Source organism: Equus asinus, chromosome 11, assembly GCF_041296235.1.
Source record: "Equus asinus isolate D_3611 breed Donkey chromosome 11, EquAss-T2T_v2, whole genome shotgun sequence".
Taxonomy (NCBI): domain Eukaryota; kingdom Metazoa; phylum Chordata; class Mammalia; order Perissodactyla; family Equidae; genus Equus; species Equus asinus.
The window spans coordinates 72,570,204-72,591,735 of record NC_091800.1 but is presented as its reverse complement, the minus strand read 5'-3'; the positions used below and the strand labels follow the sequence as shown (position 1 = coordinate 72,591,735).

Below are 21,532 nucleotides of genomic sequence, written 5' to 3'. Positions count from 1 at the left end.
TTATATACATAATTGCATTTTGCCCTTTATTAAAATTTAAAATATTATTGTCCGAGACATTGCTAAAATTACATATATACTCAGTGTCCCTCAGAAAATAGAGTTCTAGAATGGTGGTGGGTCATTTTACATTTGATGAAAAACATTTATTTATTTATTTTTTTTAAAGACTTCATTTTTTTCCTTTTTCTCCCCAAAGCCCCCCAGTACATAGTTGTACACTCTTCGTTGTGGGTCCTTCTAGCTGTGGCATGTGGGACGCTGCCTCAGCGTGGTCTGATGAGCAGTGCCATGTCCGCGCCCAGGAGTCGAACCAACGAAACACTGGGCCACCTGCAGCAGAGCACGCGAACTTAACCACTCGGCCACAGGGCCAGCTCCGAAAAACATTTATTTTTAGAGAAAATTTTCTTCCATAAGGCATTTATTCATTTAATTCATGCATTCTTTCAGGTTCTTTGCATGGTTCTCTTTAGTAACAAAGTGAAGGAAATTTACCTGAAGCTTAAGATTTTCTTGCTATGTATTGGCCTCATAAAGCTGAACAGGAACCCAGAGCCTCCCCTGGAGCTGTAGGTGACAGAACTTAAGACAGAGCCTTATATGGTGGGCAACATAAGAGGACAAAGCCAGCTCAGAAAAATTTATTTCCTGGGATTCCCCAAATTGACTCTCTCCAGCTCTGTGAACTTCTTCCTGACCAATTTTAAGGTTCCATTCTGTTGACTGGAAAACACGAATTGAATGAGGTGCTCTGTCAGGAAGCTATGGGGGTCACCAAGCAGATAGTACAGTCATGTTCTCTGGGGGCTCATGATAAAAATGGAGGAAAGAAACTTTTGATTAAGACTGTTGTGAGAGATAAGCAGTGGGAAGTGCAATACTCAGGTGATAAACAGCGTGTAACTGGCCGGTGGAAGATGAAGTGGTACATTCTGACTAGGGAGACCTAGGAAGTCAATGACAGTAGAATGTCAGTGAGGTCTTCGACAGTGGTTAGAATGTTGACTGGTGAGGTACTGGGAGAAAAAAGGGAAAAGATTCCCATACTAGAACAGGCATGGAACCTGAAGAATGCAGGATGTATTGAAATATGGCTTGTCTAATAGGTCCAGCCTTGGGTGCAAGATGATGTGAAAGGGAGGGGCATGTAGTGGATGGTAATGCTAAGAAAACTCATGGCAGCCCCATTATGAAGTGTCTTGAAGTCAGTTTGGATTTTATCATTCATTGTAATGGAGAGCTGCTGAAGGTTTTCAAGGAAGGAAGCGACACATTGATATGCATTCTTTAGAAAACTAACTCTGGCAGTAGTGTGTAGAACAGACTGGCACAATAGGGTCACGGCTTGCACAATGCCAAGGGCATCATTCACAACTCAATAGAATGCAATATGTGTGGGGCCTTCTGGAGCTGTGCAGTGCAGAGGCCCTGAGAGCAGAGATGTGAGAGGCAGAGAGACAGCAAGTAGGATGCTTTCATTGCAAATGACAGAAACAGACTCTGATTAACTTAGGGAGGAAAAGGGGAATTTATTAGAAAGACGGAGGTAGCTCAAAGAATTAAAAGAAAAAACACTTATAGTAATCAGAGCTACTTCAGGGATCTAATGGAGAATCTCTACAGGGCATTGCCAAGGGCATGAATCACTTTCCATCATTTCCAGTCTTATCCACACTCTACTCAGAGTCAAATTCCAGGAAGTGAGAATGTGATTGGCCTATCTTAGGTCATGTGCTCACTGCTTGGCCAGGAGAATATAGGGGCATCTTGATTGAGAGTCCCACCAAGACTTCAGGCAATGGGAGAAAGGAAAACTAAGGTGCTGTTATCAAAAGAAGGGGCACAGCTGGGCCAGGCAGTCAAACCAAGGGTGTGAACTATCAAAGTCATGGCAGAGACTGCTACTTGTCTGGCAAATAGCCATTCTATGTCTTTTCCTTAGTAAAAGACACTAATGTATTCAAGTGACACCATGTCTAGCTAAAATACTTTATTTCCTAAGGTAGGTGTGGCCATGTGACTAAAATTTTATGTAAATCCCAAAGCTGGGTGGGACTGAAAGGAGCTTTCAATGAAAGAAGGTGGGCAGAAAACTGTAGGTACACTTTTTCCCTCCCTTTACTTTGTTCCTCTTATCTTCTTCCTGAAAAGCAGACGTGATGACTGGAGCTCTAGCAGACATTTTGTGACTGCAGAAAGACAAAAGCTTGGGTCCCTGATGACACTTGGAGTGGCCATATCAAGCACCAGATGTGTCACCATTGGACTCCATTTATAAGAGAGAGAAAAGCCCTTCTATGTTTTTAAGTCCCTCTGATTTGCAGCCTTTGTTACTAATGGCTTTTATCTCTAAGGGGCTTAGTACAATGATAAAGAAGCCCATGACTTTGAAGAGAGCTGAAATCAAAGGGGTACATGGATAAAATGTGAAGGAGACTGAACAGGAATAGCTGGAGCAATAGCAAACCAGGACAGGGCAGAGTTTTGGAAGTCAGGGAAAGTGAGAATTTCAAGATTTGGAGGGGAGTGAGAGCCAGGAATTGATCATTGGTTTGGATGATTTACAATCCCTGGGAAAGTAAGTTTGGTTGGAATTGTTGGCTGTTTGGAAACAAATGGAGGATGAGGAAGCAGAGGTGGCCTGTATACCTCTTTAGAATTCCATTCCCAGCTAAACTATCGAGTATGAAAATAAAATAAAGACATACAAGTCTTCAAAATTTTACCTCCTGTGCAACTTTTCTTGAGAAGCTACAGAGCATGTCCTTTACTAAAGTGAGGGAGTAAGCAAAGAAAGAAAAAGATACAGAAATAGGACATGTGATGCAGAAAAGAGAGGAAAAGAATCCTCAGAACAATAACAACAACGGTAAGCATAACGCAGTAAGCATAGGGAGTCTGTCAGTCCAGATTGGATCAAGAGGACAAAGGAATTTTAAAAGAAGCAGAAAAGAAACTGATTTCTATGTGTATGACATCTAGGGTTTGGAAGAAAAATTAATATAGATACATAGAAAATGAAGCAAATAGAAAAATAATTATCAACTCTAGGACAATCAACGGTCATGCAGGAGAGGAATCTATTACGGTGCTCCATGTGTCTCAACAGGAGGGAGTACTTACATTGTAATAAAGTCAAGTCCATACACTAATTTCAGCAATGTAAAACTGTTATTTTGAGAGGATTATGAAGTGTGTGTTTGTAATGATATAAGGAAGATAAATACTCATTGATCATAATAGGAGTCAACAGATATCATCTCACTAGAAGAAAAATTTATTTATTACAAACATATTGTTTAGAAATTTGGACATAAATACCAGAAGAAATATTTAGAAAAGTTGAAAGTGGCTGTCTCTGGGAATTTGGGATACAATAGTGACCAAGCCAGACAAAGTTCTTGCTCCTGTGGAGAATAGAATTTAGCAGGGATTACATACAATTAAATGAACAATTATAAAATAGTGTGATAATTTTATGAGAGAAGTTCAGGAAGCAAAAATGGGCCACTTGGGAAATAGCTTCTCTATTTTACTGGGTTCTGGGTTAAACTAGGCTTTGTCAGAAAATTGTTTTTATTTGTATCTTTACTGCTGAAAAACTTTACCAAGAGTATCTGTTACTGTTGAGTATCTTGACGATGGTGGTGGATTCTTGAACACATACAGGTGATAAAATTGTATAGAACTAAACACACACACACACACACACACGAGCACAAGTAAAGCGGGAAATCTGAATAAGGTAAGTGGATTGTATCTATGCCAATATCCTGTTGGTGATATTATACTCTAGTTTTGCAACGTTACCACTGAAACTGTGTACACAGAATCCCTCTGTATTATTTCTTACAACTGCATATGAATCTATCACTATTTCAATGAAAATTTCAATTAAAAAGTAGTACTGGGCTAGCCCCGGTGGCCTAGTGGTTAAGCTTGGCGTGCTGTGCTTCAGCGGCCCAGGTTCAGTTCCTGGGCATGGACTTGGTGCCTGGGCACAGATCTACACCACTCGTCTATCAGTGGCCATGCTGTGGTGGTGGCTCACATACAAAAAGAGGAAGCTTGGCGGTGGATGTTAACTGAGGGTGAATCTTCCTCAGCAAAATAAAAGAAGTATTGTTCTTTTTGCAGAATCACTATCTTTTGGGTTGCAAGGAAGAGGGGCACTTTCAAGATAGCTTAGGTAATAGGGAATACACAATTAAGGTGAGGGGAAAATGCCTCAATATCAATGATGGCAGGCTTCAAAGGGAATCAAAGCAGCATGCAAATCATCTGATAGCAGCTCAGAAGACACACAAGTTGAGTCTGTTGTCCCCTAGGTTAGGGCCCTGTTCCTGTGGATACTCAATCATCAGTGTCTCCACCCCCAGCACTCCTGCTGCTATTGATCAACCAACTCATTGAGTCTTGTCCTTCTAACTCCATGAGAGAGAAGACTGAATTGATTTAGCCCTCATCGTCCAGTAAAGGGCACTTGTGGTGGTCAGAATGCTTGCTTGTTTGTTATAAACTGTATTCATTTTCTATGGGCAGCCATAACAAAGTTCTACAAATTGGGTGTTCTACAAACAACAAAAATTTATTATCTCACAGTTCTGGAGACTAGAAATCTGAGATCAAGGTATTGGCAAGGTTGGTTCCTTCTGAGGGCTGCCAGGGAAGGGTCTGTTCCAGGCCTTTCTCCTTGGCTCGTAGATGTCTGTCTTCATGTTCACGTGGGCTTCTCTCTATATACATGTCTGTATCTGAATTTCCTTCTGTTATAAGGATACCAGTCATATTGGATTAGTGACCTCATCTTAACTAATTACATCTACAATGACACTATTTCCAGTTGAGGTCACATTCTGAGGTCCTGGGACCTAGGGCTTCAACATACAAATTTGGGGTGGACATAATTCAACTGATAATACAAACCCAGATCGAAATAGTTTAAGCTAAAAGGGAAGATTATTGCACATCTCCAGGAAGGATGGGGTTCTCAAGAACAGTGGGAACCAGAGCCTGGAGGACCACCTTGGCTCTTGGCTTTGTTTCTATGTAACGGCTTCATTTACTTCTCTTTTATATAGTTTACTTCCACAGGACGGGGACAGGATGACTGAAAGCTCCAGAGATCCACATTTCCATCATCAGAGAAGAAGTGAATCATAGACTCTCTGGCCCCAAATTAAAACACTTCAGGATAAGGACTGTGACTGGTCCGCCCTGGTTTCTGAGCCAGCCCCTAGACTAATTGCTGTGGTCACAATTCTTTCCAAACACGTGCCATGTGGTCAGAAGGAATGTTTCTCAGAAGAAGGGATTCTTTTTCTTGGTAGACTAAACAAAAGATACCTATGACCTGTCCCTGGTGGGTACAATTCTCACCAAATGCTGCCTCCACACTGCTTCCTGCCTCTGATAAAGGTCTGACCAACGTGGCCAGGGCCACAGTGTGCTGTGAGATCTCATGGTACCAAGCACGGCATCCTTTATCTAGGGAACTCTTTAGTAGGCACCTGTGGACAAGGCAAGCATTCAAAGTTTTCTCAAAATTGGACTGTGTAACAAGAAGGCCCATTATGTAGATATAGACCTAGATATAGATATAATAGCAAATATAAACTGCAAAAATCCCCAGGGTTCAACCTACAAACTGCAGGGTTTTATAAAATAAGTTTCTAATAGCCTACTTCTTATATATTTATTCTCGCTACTTAAAAGCCAAATGCAAAAGAAAATATCCTCATTAAGTGAGCATTACACATGTTAAATTCTCTGGTTCAATAAGTGTTTTTATCTTACTTATTCTGGGAGTGTTTAGGTGACTTAAGATCATGTGTCAGGTGGAAAAGCAAACTGAACACTACATTTCCAGAAAACTTACGTCCACACAAAAACCTGCCCACAAATGTTGATAGCAGCTTTATTCTCAGTTGCCAAAACTTGGAAGCAGCCAAAACATCCTACAAAGGGTGAAAGGATAAACAAACTGTGGTACAACCAGACAATGGAATATTATTCAATGACAAAAAGAAATGAGCTGTCAAGCTGAGAGAAGACATGGAGGAACCTAAAATGCATATTGCTAAGTGAAAGAAGGCAGTCTGAAAAGGCTGCCTACTATATGATTCCAACTGTGTGACATTCTGGAAAAGGCAAAACTATGGCGACAGTAAAATGATCAGTGGTGTCATAGATAAACAAAGCCAGATGCTGGTTGAAGCGGTAAGGACAGATTTTAATTGATTGCCATAGGGAAGAGAATCCAGTGTGAACCGAACTCAACCTTGACCTGTGCAGAGGTGACTGGGGGTTTTAAAGGGAGAATGAGGCAGTAGGGGGAATGATGGGGTTTGGGAAGAGTCAGGGAAGTGAAAGATCACAAAACGCAGGAACGGGGGGATTGGTCCACGTGAAACCACCTGGGTTTGCTTACTGGTGGAAGTCAGGTTCCTCCCTTCCCACAGGGGCCCATCTCCAGGAGTCTGTTGGAACAAACAGTTGGTTCTTTGGGCAGCCTTGAGTTTTCTCAGGCAGGCACTTTAAGGGGAGTTGGGGTCATCCTAGGGCTGCAGCCTTGAGATTTTAGAAGCTATGGTAGTGTTTATTCAAATCTTCAGAGGCCAAGGTTGAGGCCTGGTTGAGAAGCAGGCTCAGAGGAGCCCAGCTAGAATTTGGAGAGAATTATTGCCAGAGGTTACCAGGGGTTTGGTGACGGGGAGCGAGGGATCAATAGGTGGAGCCCAGGAGATTTTTAGGGCAGTGAAACTATCTGTATGATACAGTGATGGTGGATACATGTCATTATACATTTGTCAAAACCCACGGAACATATAACACCAAGAGTGAACCCTAATTTAAACTATGGACCAACAATGGTTCATCCATTGTAACAAACGTACCAACTAACGCAGGCTGTTAATAACAGGAGGAGGATGTGTGGGGAAGAGGGGGGCAGATGGGACCTCCGTAGTTTCTGCTAATTTTTTCTATAAACCTAAAACTGCTCTAAAAATAAAATTTATTTATTAAAAAAAGGAATTTTCAGCTGGTCTTTTTTTCATTTTTCATCAGGTTTGAGTGGAATCACTAAATGTGAGCTGAATCATACTAATCGTTGTTGTATTTAATGTAATGTGTGGCAGACTTTAAGACACCTTTAGCACACCACGTGTAAAGGAAAAGTTATTGAAAAGCTGTCTGCTTCAAATGTAACGCATAATGCTAAAAATGTCTAAAGTAAAAGGTAACCCCCTACCCCACACGGGGAACTTTTCTCGGGAGTTTGAAGTCCCCCCAACTGCCCAGGTTAATTTGGTCCTCACAAAAACTTTCTTTTGATACAAGCTGGGAAGGTATTACTGTGCCGGCTCAGAGAGCCAGTGCTAAGGAGGCTCTGGCGACGGTTTTTAAAGTGTAGTTTGCCTGAGTTCGCCTGAGAAAACACCCAAAAGGCAGCTACTTGGCATCTGGCATGAGGAAGTCCTGAAGAAACGATATTTTCCCTCTCTCTTCACTATAACAAACATTTGAAAAAGTGCCTCTTTATTTGAAGTAAAGCATTGTTAATGTGCTCAAACAAAAAGATCAAAGACTCTGTAAGAAAAAAGAGTTTTTCCAAAAAATGAGAGAGGTTGTTGAGAATCTGGCGGACTACCTTCTTTACTCCCAGGGACTAACTTTATGAAGGTATTAGCAAATCCTGTTCCAGAAAAGCACAGCCTTTTGAATGAAAATCCCCAGTATTCCGTAAACATAGAGCAGGGTGCCCTATTTGGGTAATGACTCAGATTAGGTATCCAGCTGTCAGTAATGTTATCGTCTGCTTGGTTTTACAAAATCTCTTATTGACTTAGGCATTCGGGTCAGGTTTTATTTTTTCATTCTCCATCTGTTTGTGGGTAGATTTTTATGACTGTGGAATTCCTTATTTTACATGTTTACTTATATTTTGTGCTTGATATTTGATGAAGGAAATTGAGCTGTTCTATTGCCCTACGAGCAGGAGAGCCTGGGGTAAATGTTGCTGTGTGACAAACCAGGACCCGTAGAAGAACTAGGGAAATGGGCTTTGAAAAGAGAGGTAATTACCTAAAATCAGACCAAGCAAAAACTGCTCTGTTAGGGAAATCCTGTTGCTAAATTGCCTACAGCAAGCTAAGCACGGGATAACACTGTGTTCTATGTAACAGGAAAGTGGGTCAAATATCTAGTTTTATCATGATCACTTACTTTTCTTTATTACTTTTCCAATTTGAAAGAAGACATGGGGAAGAACAGAAATAATTGATTTAGGGCATGGAAAAGGATGACCCAATTTTTAAAAATATTTTCATAAATAAACAAATTAGTCACTTTGAGATCAAGTGATGTCTCTGAGAAATTAGTGATCTCATTCTAGAACTTAATGGACAGGTTATGTTTTCAAAACTAACGATTTGTTCTACTTGCCCTACTTTCATCGTAGTCTTAGTACTTCTACAAAAAGCTTTGAGGTACCGTGGAGAGTGAACTTCTCCAAGAAAAGGGCCGTAAAACAAGCAATGTAGAACCAAAGAATGGATATCTTGGCAAAGTTGCAATTACAGCTGTTTGTGAAATCTACAGGAATTTCTTCTCCAGGGCTGTGAATTCAGCCGAGTAGGAGAGCTCTGACCTGTACGCTTGGTTGGCTACCTGACGCCTGTTGGGAAAATCCATGGGGTGAGGGAGGTCGAGTAAGTGGGAAGAGACGACACTGTGCTGTCTTTCTTTTCTCTCTCTTCTTCCCACACCCAGCACACACAATTTTTTTTTTATTAATGTTATGATAGATTACAACCTTGTGAGATTTCAGTTGTACATTTTTGTTAGCCATGTTGTGGGTACACCACTTCCCCCTCTGTGCCCTCCCCCCACCCCCCCTTTTCCCTGGTAACCACCGATCAGATCTCCTTATCAATATACTAATTTCCACCTATGAGTGGAGCCATATAGAGTTCGTCTTTCTCTGACTGGCTTATTTCGCTTAACATAATACCATCGAGGTCCATCCACGTTGTTGTGAATGGGCCAATTTTGTCTTTTTTTATGGCTGAGTAGTATTCCATTGCACCACACACAATTTTTATAGCAGAGATATCTGGCTTAAATCAAAGAGGGATCTGAAAAATCATTAACATAATAATTTTGAAAACTGTGTAATAATTTGGGGAAATGCTTATGATGTAATGTTACACAAAAGAAGCAAGATACAAATATGAACTTTGCTGTGATTCTAACTGTGTAATAATTACGGGTACATATAAACAAGGTCTCCAAGACGGCAGGTAAAAATGAAAAACAACTGATTTCTAGGAATTTAAAAGGTTTAAAAAAATCTTTCAGTTGGGTTTGCTTTAATCTTGCTACAGCAAAAAGAAAGGCAGGGCTTACATTCAAACTATTGAATAACCCATATTAAACACCATAGAGGCTGCTCCAACAAGCAGCAGCCCTAATGACGGAGGGTGCCAGATGGTGGCAGGTAAACACAACCTTTCAAAGCCAGGTGGGCGGGAGGCGTTTCCCAAGGGTCTGGAGGTGACAAATGGGGGTGGGAGCTGTTGCAGCCCCAGCAGGGTGCTGGCGGGTAGACGCCAGGGAGCCGCCAGGGCAGCCTCGGGATGCCTTACCTGAGATCAGAGCAGTGGGTGGGTGGGAGGTACTTGGTGGGCCTGGCCATCACCTAGTTACCAACCAGTACTGTGGAATTTCCATATTTTAACAACTGGTACTGGTACAGCTTTCACAGTGCCTATGAGCTGATAGGAGTGCCAATTAAGAAGCATCCTGAAAGAGAGGGAATGAGATCATGCTTGTAAAGCCCTCGCTAATTTTAACGCCTAGCACATGGTACATACTCCGTAAAGGTTGGCTGTGATAATAGCGTTGCATTCCTGCTTACACTTTTATTCTTATTGATAAGCAAAAAGCACGCAGCCTGGAGGAAAAGATGGAAGTAGAGTGTGGACATCAGTGGTAGTGGTCGGAAGATTATGTACAGATAGAGGCTTATTATTGCGTAGTTTCCCTGCCCCATTTCCCCACATCTGTCAGGCACTGCCCAGCTCAGCAGTCCTCTGGTCTTTGGCGCAGGGGTGGGGACAGAGAAGGAGAAATAACGAGGTACTCGAACTTGGGAGATGGTCCCAAATTGCCACTTAATATCAGTTTTTTCCTTTCAAACAACATTCACAGAAATACGTGTCCATATACAATCGGGACAGGGTCCAGGAGTTAGGAAACCCCGGTATGAGTGCCAGATGCACCCCAGAAAGTCAGGGAGAGTGCTACAGCTGATCTTCCAAACTTCTTATTTTATATACGAGAAATCTTAGGCTCCAAGAGAACAAATGCCTTTCTCAACTAGGTAAGTTACTTTTTTGAGGGTAGATACATTTTTGTGTCTAGTTCATCTTACTTTATAAACACAGTTACCTACTTCGAGGTGTTAAGAATGTGTTAAGAAACTCAGTTGAAAAGCACAAAAAAGGATCAACAAAGGTCTGCCATCACACATACACAGAATGAATTAGTGTTCAAACCAGTTCTGAAGAGAAACACTCAACATGGGGACGCCCTCCAGGTACGGCAAGCCCACATTCCTCCTGGGCTTGGAGGAAGTCAACACTTCTCAGCCATGACCATCCATCTTACCCATCGGAAGTGGGAGTGTTTCCAATACAGACCCAATCTTTGCTTTCTTCCAAGGAAAAGCAGCTTTGTGAAGACACCTACGGAGCCATCAGCACTTCAGCCTCACCATCACCTGTATGTATGGATTTTCTCCCTACAACACCATCATTTCCAACAGAACACTGTGTTCTTTCAGTTGGGTGATGTTTAGTGAGTGTTTACTGTATGCCAGGCATTGTACTAAGCAGTTTACATGGATTCCTTATCCTATCCTGTTAGAAAGCTACTCTGATTATGTCTATTCTGCAGGTGTGAAACTGAGGTGGTGGATGGATGGATGAATAGATGGTGGGTAAAGCTGAGATCCAAACCCAGTCTTAACCATTGAAACTGCCTTTATACATGATGATGTAAAATTAGATAAATTGAAACTTCTTTAATTTAAATCTAGCTATCAGTAGTGATAAATGTAAAATAATAATAATGATACCTAATACCTATAACCATATTATGAGATAGGTGCTATTATTTTCTCTGTTTTACAGAAGTGCTTAAGGTATTGCTGGCTCTTTCCATTAAACCACATCCAGAAGAAGGAGAAACACACATAGATGCATATACAAAGACATGAGCAAACACACATGCATTTAGAGCTGGATGCAGAAGTGGACCCAAAGGCAGGAGTAGAGTGTCCTGGGAGCTATAACAAAATGCCAAGGACTGCAGAGCTCAAACAACAGACATTTGTTTCTCACAGTTCTGGAGGCTGGGAAGTCCAAGATCAAGGTGCTGGCAGATTCTGTTCTCTGTGAGGGCTCTCTCCTGGCTTGTAGGTAGCCTTCCATCCATTGACCCATACAGTCATTTATTCATCCACATACCCATCCTTCCATCCATCTGTGCATTTAATAAACGTTTACTGAGCATGTATCATGTGTCAGAAGAATGCACTCTCTGATAGGGAAGATAAATGACACACTACATATGCTAAATGCTATAGCAGAACATTCTAAATGCTTAAACAAACACCTGTGGGAACTCAGTGAGAAAGAAAACTACTATTGATTAGGAACAGAACTAAGTTCTTTACCAATTACCTGCATTAGTGTGAATTAAGGAATAAATGTCTAGCTCCAAAGTGAAATTAGAAGCAGGTTATTTTCCCCTTTAAATTGCCTTTCATCCTTCCAAGACTCAGTGGGAAAGAATGGTGAGAATTCATCTCTAGCCGAAGAAGCCAGTTAAAGGTTACAACTTCTAACACCAGGAGCAAAAGTGTCAGCGCACGCCGATGGTGGAGAGGGATGGAGGGGTCCTCAGGGAACCTACTTCTTTTTTTTTTTAAGATTTTATTTTTCCTTTTTCTCCCCAAAGCCCCCTGGGTACATAGCTGTATGTTTTTAGTTGTGGGTCCTTCTAGTTGTGGCATGTGGGACGCTGCCTCAGCATGGCCTGGTGAGCAGTGCCATGTCCATGCCCAGGATCCAAGCCGGCGAAACCCTGGGCCGCCGAAGTGGAGAGTGCGAACCCAACCACTTGGCCATGGGGCCGGCCTCTACTCAGTTGTTTTAAACACTAGCTAAAGTCAGGAGACCCCCTTCTCTGGAGTAAGCCTACTTTGATCTTCTCTATCTCTCTTTTTTCTAAAATTTTATTATGGAAAAAATCAAATTGCACATAGATTGGAAGAAAACACAAAAAACTTCCATGAACCCATCACCCAACTACAACAGTCACCAACCCACGGTATCTCCTCTCAACTAAGCTTCTTTTTAACACTCAGTGAGATGGAAGTGTCTGCACAATGGTAAGTAGCAACCAGTCAATGGGTAGTGTATCATGCCTTTTATTTTCTAGCTTGAGCATTTTGCTAAACAAAATCTAGGCAATATCTGTATAATTTCCCAGCCTCTTGCTCTGAGATGAACTTTCCAAGTATCTGAGCATTCTGGGGACTCTGCTTACTTGATCTTAGGCTGCTTGTGACACACAGCCAAGATCTGTGGGAGAGTGAGGTGCCAGATTCAAGAAGGGGAGGGACTCAGCTCCCTTTGATGACCTCTTCCTGGGCAGCAATGATGACATCCAGCCATAATTCTTTTTTGTTTTGGCGAGGAAGATTAGTCCTGAGCTAACATCTGTTGCCAATCTCCCTCTTTTTGCTTGAGGAAGATTGTCTCTGAGCCAACATCTGTGACAATCTTCCTCTATTTTTGTTTGTGGGACACCACCACAGCATGGCTTGATGAGCAACGTGCAGGTCTGCACCCAGCTTCCAAACCCACAAACCCTGGGCCACCTAAGCAGAGTGCAAATTTAACCACTATGCCACTGGGCTGGCCCCTGGCCATAATTCTAAACGAAGATTTCAAGGACATTTAGTGGATACTTTATCCTTTGATAGAAACGTTAAAACAATAAGGCAGAATAATTTTTAGACAGAGAGGTTTCTTGCAAGAATCTGGCAAATATTATCCAGTCTCTTTTCTCACTGCAACATGTATAATTTATCTTCTGAAAAAGAAGATGTATTACTGTGGCTTAATACCAATACACAACAGTCATAATTTGTTCATCCTATTTGCTCTTCACAACAAAGAAAAAATTATTAGCTATATTGAAATTATAAGCTTATAACGGAACACTTGACCCAGGGTCTTCCAAAACACAAGCTTCATCCAGCAAGCAAATGGCACAGACATAAGTGGAAACTAAGGCTCATTTGTCTCTGTATCAAGCCACTTTGCTGTGGAAACAAAATGGCCCTTGTAGAAGAGCAAAAATTTTCCTCTATGTTCTATGACTGGGGCATGCAAATTAAACTTACAAAAGACAAATTAACGGAGGAAAAACCCAATTTATTTACATTCGTCACACTCATACACCTGCAAGAACACAGTGATGAGTGACACAAAGGGATGGTTGGAATTTGGGGCTTATATTCTGTCCTAACAGCTGAAAGGGAGGGCTGCACTTATAGGAAAACAAGTGACTGTTTTGAAAGATAAATGGGTTTTCAGGCGATAAGAAAATTCATGATAACGTTTGTATACACAGGTATGAGTGGTCTTTCCATCTCCTTCAGGGCCATAACCTCCCCTGGAGAAGGGATTTGGGGGTAGGCTTTATTTGTGTTCTCTGCTCTTAGAGTAAATCTGCCCTGAAGAGGAAATAAGGCGATCTTATTTCCCAGAAGCTGCTGTTTTTAGTCAGATAAAAGAAGCTCTGAGAAACCTTTTTTTGTTTTGTTTTGTGTTTTGGAAACTGTTGAATCTCATATGTCTTCCGCTTAAAATGATCTGGGGTTCCAAGTTGGTTCTCACATCCCCAGATCTCAATAGCTTATGACAACAAAGATTTACTTCTCAGTTATGTTACACATCAGCTGTAGATTGGTGACACCTCTCCTCCATGTGTCCTTTTCACTCTAGGGTCCTGTCCGAAAGAGCAGCCCCCCCATTGGGAACATGCCATTTTGTTGTGACAGAAGGAAAACCGAAGTGGCTGAACATTGTGACGTCTCTGAGAACGTCCATCTGGAAGTGGTGTTTGCCTCTTCTGATGAGCTGGGCGGGGAAAGTATATTCCTCCCACAGCGAGGTCACTGCAAGTCACAGGGCAATGGTAAGGGGTTCTTACTGGTCAGCGGAGTGAATAACTGAGAACAAAACCATTAATACAGTTTATCAGACTCTCCAAAGTTACACTCTTTCTGCTCTACTCTGCTTTAAAAGCTTCAAAGAGGAAGTAAGACTTGAGTCGGATTTTCAGAATGATTCTAGGCAGGGGTCAAGCAGATGCTAAGGCAGGTATATTTGGGATAAAAAGAGAATCCCAAGAAGCTGGAGCCCAGGTCACGTGGAGTGGAGAGAAGTGTGGCAGTAAAGCTGGAGATGTGCAATAGGGACAAATCACAAAATTGGGACAAATTAGAAATTTTGGCTTTCATGCTTTTCAAACATTCCCACCAACATCTTCCTAATGACCACAGAGAATTAATGCATTTCTCCAGGGTTTTTTTTTCTCTCTAGGGTTTTGAAAGTCATCTTCAAAGACTTGAGCATCATCTTAAAAAATAACAAGAAATTTGCATTCTGCTTCAGCAATATTCAAGTTGGCTTACAAAAATAATGTTTTACTCTCCCGAAAATCTTCAAAGAAAATCGACAGGCCAGGATACAGCCCATGTTCAGCCATGTCCGTGCTCTGGTTTTATCGCTCCTTGGCACCAGCCCGAGCATTCCAGTGGAGAAGTACTAGTTCTTTCACTTTCTTCTAAGTTTAAACGTTTTCCAAATAAAATTTGGGGAGAAGAAAATGATATCATTTCTCCTTGTGGCATCCAGTTCTTGTATGATTGATTAACTGACCTTATTCATTCCATTGTTTAGATCCTTTGTTTTTTCAGTTAATTATTTTTACTTGATCTGTTGCATATTAATTATGGGGAACGAAACTTTACTAATACAATTTTATTTCTGATTATCCATTTCTCCCTACATTCACACACGTTGTTACTTCTGTTTGGAATGTATTTGCATGGTGCCCCCCCACTCTACTCCTTGTCTCCCAAACTAGTCCCTGCTCATCTTTTAAAGCCAGATTACCAGCCCTGCGAAAGCTCCCCTGAGCTGAGTGGGATAATAGTCTCATCCTGGGGAACAACCACTGTGCTTTGCCTACACCTTTCTTAGGAGAAAAGAGAATTTGGGGCTACAGAAATCCAAGTGTTATCCAAAGGAAGGTAAAGATGGAGAGATGGCAGTGGATGGGAGGAGGAGAGGGCAGAGGGAGGCAGGGATAGAGGAAAAGAGAGTTTAAAGAATGAGCTGAAGCTCAAGGACAGAACCTTGGGAAATTCTCCAAAAGTCTCCTTGGGAAAATTGCCCAAAAAGGCAAAGAAAAATACCAGAGATCACAAGAGCAGGATCCTGCAGGAGACATTCTGCTCCCTATTCCCACGAGCAGCTCGACAATTCGTTTCTCAGGCAAGTTCCCTGAGTACTGTTGGCATTGTAACTGATTCACACTGCAGCTCAACCTAGGTCAGCGAACCTAAGATGGGACTGAACTGAAACAGAAAGGAGCATCCTTGCCTCCAATTTGTTACCTTCCACCACATCAACCAACTCAGTGAGCAAAGTTTTGAAAAGGTTATATCCTGATTTGGCGTCCCATTTTGAATTCCTGGATAAACAAACCTGTAGACTAAGTTTATGAATAAATGCCTTTTTAGTTATGAGTGACAGAAATTAAGTCAAGCTGTCCTAATCAGAAAAAGGGCAGTTATCTCTTCAAGTATCTGGAAAAGTCCAGAAGCAGTGACAGCCAATCCAGAGAAGAAATTGACTTGGTCTGGGTCATGTCTCCATCTCTACCAGTCACCATGTCTGGGGACTCAACACTTTGGCCGTGCCAATCAAAAGTCCTCTGCCCAACTCTGAGTTGAGGGTGAGGGGTCTACCCCACGCAAACTACATTGCTTGAAAGGGTTTGGGCCTCTCTGGCAATACAACTCTCATAAGACTGTGGTGTCCTTTCATCCAATTTGCATTTTATCAAATGCTTGGACTAGCAATGCTTGGAATGAATGCTGAGTCATTCATTCAGCAAATAGTTACTAAGCTCTTACAATGTGCTGCCACTGTTCTAAGGGTTGACCACAAGCAATGAAAAAGACAAAGTCTCTGTCCTAAGGGGCCCACATTCTAGTGATCTTTAGGTCTTTATGTTCTCTAATGGTCAGTCATGGTCATGGTCCTGAAATCTTGACACTTACGTGAGGGACTTGGTCTTTGAGAAACAGGAGTAGATGCCTCATTCTCCTAGCTTTCTAGGGCTCTCTTTTATTTCAAAGTCTGCCCACTTTTTATAAGATTCTACTAAAAGCTACAAGTTGTAGCCATGACACAGCATCCTGCCTTGAAGTCCCCTGAAGCTCTAGCCTCAGTAGGCACGTGGAAGAATTCCAGGATATAGCAGCAGCTACACAGGCAGAAGCTTTCTATCCACTCTGTAGGAATCTCTAACCTCCCAGTGAAGGATGAGGGCTTCTCTTGCCATATCTTGACTCAACCAATGCTACATGGTGGAGTTTGTCCTTTGCAATATCCCACTTGGAGGTATTTCTCAGAGTTCTTTGAGTGCAAGCCATAGAACTCAACCTTGGTTAACTAAAGCAAAAATGGAATTTATTCAAAGCACATGGCATACCCTGCAGAGTCAAAGGAGAGGCCAGGCCCCAGGAAAGGAGGAAACCAAGATAGCTCTGCAGAGTAAGATCTGATGGGCAGGCTTTTAGTTTGGTTTGGTTTTTGTATAGGCTTTGGAATAAGCAACTTTAATCCTTTTTGGTGTTTATGTCAAGGGTTCCAAGGAGACAGATTTTTATTTGCTCAACTCACTTTGAATGCTCACTCCTCTTGGCAAGGGTAGGAAACTTCAGTTGACAGTCCTACCCAGTCCTTCCCACATGCAAGAGGGAAGTGCATTTAAGCAAAGCAAAATCAAGGTGCTCCTAACAGAGGAAGGGGCCATGATTGCCAGGGAAGCAAATCCAGTGATTTTCGGTACCACACTGGTGCTTTTAAACTTTAATGTGCACACACATGGCCTGGGCACCTCGTTCAAATGCAGATTCTGATTCAGGGGGTCTGGGGGTGAGACCTGAGATATTGCAACTTATAACCTCTCAGATTATGCCAATGTTGCTGGTCTGAGAACCACACTCTGAGTAGCAAAGCACTACATCATTTTCTTTTAAGGAATATGCCTCATAACCATCTCATACTCATTCTTTTTCTTAGGACCTTCAGATGGTGTGAACTTTGCTGAAAACAATTTTTATCATTCCAAGACATCACAGTGAAGAGTTTTCTTTTTTCACACAGAAAAAAATTGACCTTTTTTTATCACCTTTTTAAAAAAAATTGTGACCTTTTCTTAAAATGTATTAACATTTAAGTGAAATAAATATATTTCTTATACATGATAATAATCCAATAGAAAATGCAATGGAAAACGTTGATTTGATAAAAAAGAGTATTTGAAATCAGTGGAGGAAGGCTTTGTTATTCCATAATGGTGCTGAGGCAGTTGGCTATCTATTTGGAAAAAAATAAAGTAGAGCCCTATGCCACACTATACATAAAACAAAATAAAATAAAAATTCTCAAATGGAATAAAGTTTTAATTTTAAAAAAGTATAAAAGATTTAGAAACAAATGCAAGAGAATAGTTTTATAATCTTGTCATGAGAAAGGCCTTTCTAAACTGAATTAAAACTCAAAAGCCATAAAGAAAAAGTTGACAGACTTGACTACTTGAAAAGGAAAAATCTGTGTACAATAAACGATACTAAGTAAAATAATAGTCATGAGAGAGACTGGGAGGATGTATCTGTAACAAGTAAAATGGACAAAAGGCAGCAGAAACACTTATGATCAATAAATATACGAAAATATGCTTAACCTCAACTTCATTATCATTTAGGAAATGGGGTATTTTTTGCCCACCAGATTGGCAAAAATTTAAAAATTGATAATGTTGAGGATTTGTGAAAGAAGTAGTCACTCATAAATAGCTGTGGGAGTGTGTATGGTTTAGCTTGTGTAAACAGCAAAAAGCCAATATATTTACTGAAACTAAAGATGCAAATACCCTTTGATCCACCAATTCCAATTCTAGGAATCTCTCCTACAAAAATATTTGCTCATGTGCACAAACACGTATGTACAAAGGATGCCAATGAACTGGAAAACTAAGTGATGTCCATCAATGTGAGAATTGTAAAATAAGCTACAGTAGTGGAATACCACACAGCCACTAAAAAGAATGAAATATGTATATACAGACATAGACATTTAAAGGTCATCAAGACTTTTTTAAGCACAAAAGGCAAGTCATAACATACAATATAATCAAAATATGTAAATGTAATACCATGAAACTACGAGTGATTATAAACAAATAAAGTATTAGCAAGAGGCACATTAAACTGTCACAGTTGTTACAGCTGCAGCAAAAAGACATTTGGGGTTGGTGGTGACAGTAGCAGTTCAGGACTTTTATTTTTTACTCTAGATGCTTCTGGGTTGTTTGAATCTTTTATGAACAGAATATATTCATGAATTATTTAGTATAATTAAACAAATTAAAATACCTAAAACTAAATTAAGGTAAAATAATACCAGTTTGTTTTAGAATATTTGTAAAAGTCAGAAAAAGTAAAAAAGACAATAAAAATCACCAGTAGAGTCATTACTTTCTATAAGCAAAATCACTTGAAAGATGCGTCATGCACAAGATTCCCTTGTTTGGCTAAGCTTTATTCTGAAAATTAGACACCCATAAGATAATATTTCATGAAATCCACCTTTAAACAGCTTTAATCAGTTGACTTACTTTTTGTTAGCAGCTAATAAAGTTCAACCTCAAAACACTTACAGTAACCGCAACTGATTGCAACAGTATTGAGGGAAAATTGTGATAGAAAACTGAGCTACTAAGAGGTGTCTAATGCAAGAGAAATTTCTGGACTGGTGTGTGAAAGAGTTTGACTAAAACTGATGACTGAATGGCCTAATCCAACCAATCACATGAGGCATTCCAGCCAAGTTTATTACCTGCTCAAGTCAAATCAATAACCTTGGTTATATAAAGCACGCTTCAGTGGTTTCCATTTTCTTTTGTCATCAGAAGAACTGAATAAGAGCTGGAGTGCTAATGGAAATTCCTTTCATTCTTCATCAAACTGAGTTAGAGGTTTCCTGAAGCCAGATTTTCTACCAACCGTAGAAATCGTTAAAAGCCTCCCACCCAGAAAGCTACTCACTGCCATTTCTTCCCTGATGCACTTTTCCTTATGGCCCACGCTGTAGTCTTCTTGATTAGCACTGTTACATTATTCATTTTTAAAGTCCCATTCATTTTATAAAGTGTCCTGGGGCTAGGATGCTTCTCCAATCCACTTCTGTTTGGATGCCTATCCCATTAGCATATTTGTGCTTCATGGTGCCAAGAAATTCTCTCTAATGGCACCATGTAACAACTATAATATTATCAGATTTCAAGGTGCTAGGTACTCCCGTGATCTTTAGAAAACACCCAACCCAACACTGACCACTTGAAGAAAATGAAGCCCAGGGAGATTGGGTAACTCGTCCAGCTCATGGTGGTCAACGTCTGACAGATTTCCAATAGCAAAGTAGTTTTGCCCCAGCACCACCTGGATCCTGGCTCAGGGGCAGCACTGCGCCTGGTGTGCAGACAGAGAAGGAGTGCAGGCTGGCCCGGATCCCTGTGTGCAGACAGAGAAGGAGTGCAGGCTGGCCCGGATCCCTGTGCCTGCAGGCAGTGTTAAGTCTTTGCACCGTCTTTTTAAGACAGCTTTATTGAGGGATAATTTACATAGCGTAAAATTTACTCGTTTTAAGCATACGATTCAATGATTTTTACTACATTTACAGAGTTGTGCTGACATCGCCACAATCCAGTTTGAGAACATTTCCATCTCCGTAAAAGAACCCTGAAGCCCACTTGCAGCCACTCCCTGGTCCCACCCCCCAAGGCCCAAGTGACCACAACTCTGCCTTCGTTCTCTAGAGATTCGCCTTTTCTGGACATCTCATGTACATGGATTCATTCCGTATGTGGTCATTTTCTTGGCTCCATTTTTGTCTTTCTGACTGCACAATGTTCAGACGTTCATTTGACATGGTGGTGTGTTCCAACGATTGCCGTCTATTTCTGCCATGTGTCCACATCTAGCCTTGATGAGACTTAAGCTCTTTGTGGGTAGGTAAGTACTGTATCATACCCCATGTAGTGTACCCTCTCAGTATCCTGCTGGCATCTCTTTGTTCAAACCACTTCGGAGCATACCAGTCCAACTTCAAACTACCAGAATCTCCTTTCTTTCTTTTTTTAGTGGAGGCCTGTCTCTGGCTATTTCATGGCAGGGGCAGGGAATTAGCGCCCTCCTAGGAGCAGCCTCAATCAATAGCTGATGGGACCTGGTGCAGAAATACCCTACCTCCATCACCTCTCAGGACACCTTGGGAGTATGTGCTCTGTACAGACTCTCAGAGTTTCCCTAGCGGGAACAAGCTCTCCTTGTCCACAGTAACTCCTGGCTGGACTGCTGATTCCACATTGGCTGCCTTGTCTTCCAGGTCTCACTTCCCTACTCCCCTTCCAGCATTTTCTTTTCCTCCAAAATAAACTTCTTGCACTGGAATCTTTGTCTCAGTGTCTGATTCTGAGGAAATCCAAATTCAGACATTCCTCGCCACGTGCTCAACACATATTGAGGCTAATGTAGAATGTCTGCTCCACCCCTGACATTCTTAATTTGGCACTTTCATCAATTTTTCCCTGACACATAAAAACCAGCTGCTATAGGATGGCTATAATAAAAAGACAGATAATAACAGGTGTTGGCAAGGATGTGGAGAAACTGGAGTCCTTGTGTACTGGTGGGAATGTAAAATGATGCGGCCACTGTGAAAGCAGTCTGGCAATTCCTGAAAAGATTCAACATAGAATTACCATATGACCCAACAGTTCTAATCTTAGGTATATATCCAAGAGAAATGGAAACACACTCACACAGAAACTTCTACATGCACGTTCATAGCGACATTAGTCATAATAGTCAAAAAGTGGAAGCAATCCAAATATCTATCAACTGATGAGTGGATAAACAAAATGTATTCTATCCATACAATGGAATAGTACTCAGCTATAAAAAGGAATGAAGTGCTGATATATGCTGTAACACGGAAAAACCTCGAAAACAGCATGTTAAGTGAAAGAAGGAAGTCACAAAAAGCCACATATTGTACACTTCCTTTTATATGACATGTACAGAACCAGCAAA

At 41.2% G+C, this 21,532-nt stretch overlaps 1 protein-coding gene across 2 annotated transcripts in view; it reads right to left on the bottom strand.

Moving 5' to 3' along the window:
- Positions 1-3,270: 3,270 nt before the first annotated feature.
- UBAC2 (UBA domain containing 2) overlaps positions 3,271-21,532 on the bottom strand; it is a 234,365-nt gene continuing 216,103 nt past the window's right edge. The window contains exons 9-10 of one of the 2 annotated variants that reach the window (XM_070520094.1): positions 5,882-5,960; positions 3,271-3,410 (exon numbers count right to left, since the gene is read on the bottom strand). In XM_070520094.1, the coding sequence (XP_070376195.1) occupies positions 3,337-3,410; positions 5,882-5,960 (153 nt within the window). In that variant the 3' untranslated portion in view covers positions 3,271-3,336. Of the gene's footprint in view, positions 3,411-4,019; positions 5,961-21,532 lie in introns of those variants that run through there. The other variant, XM_070520093.1, reaches the window with a different exon arrangement.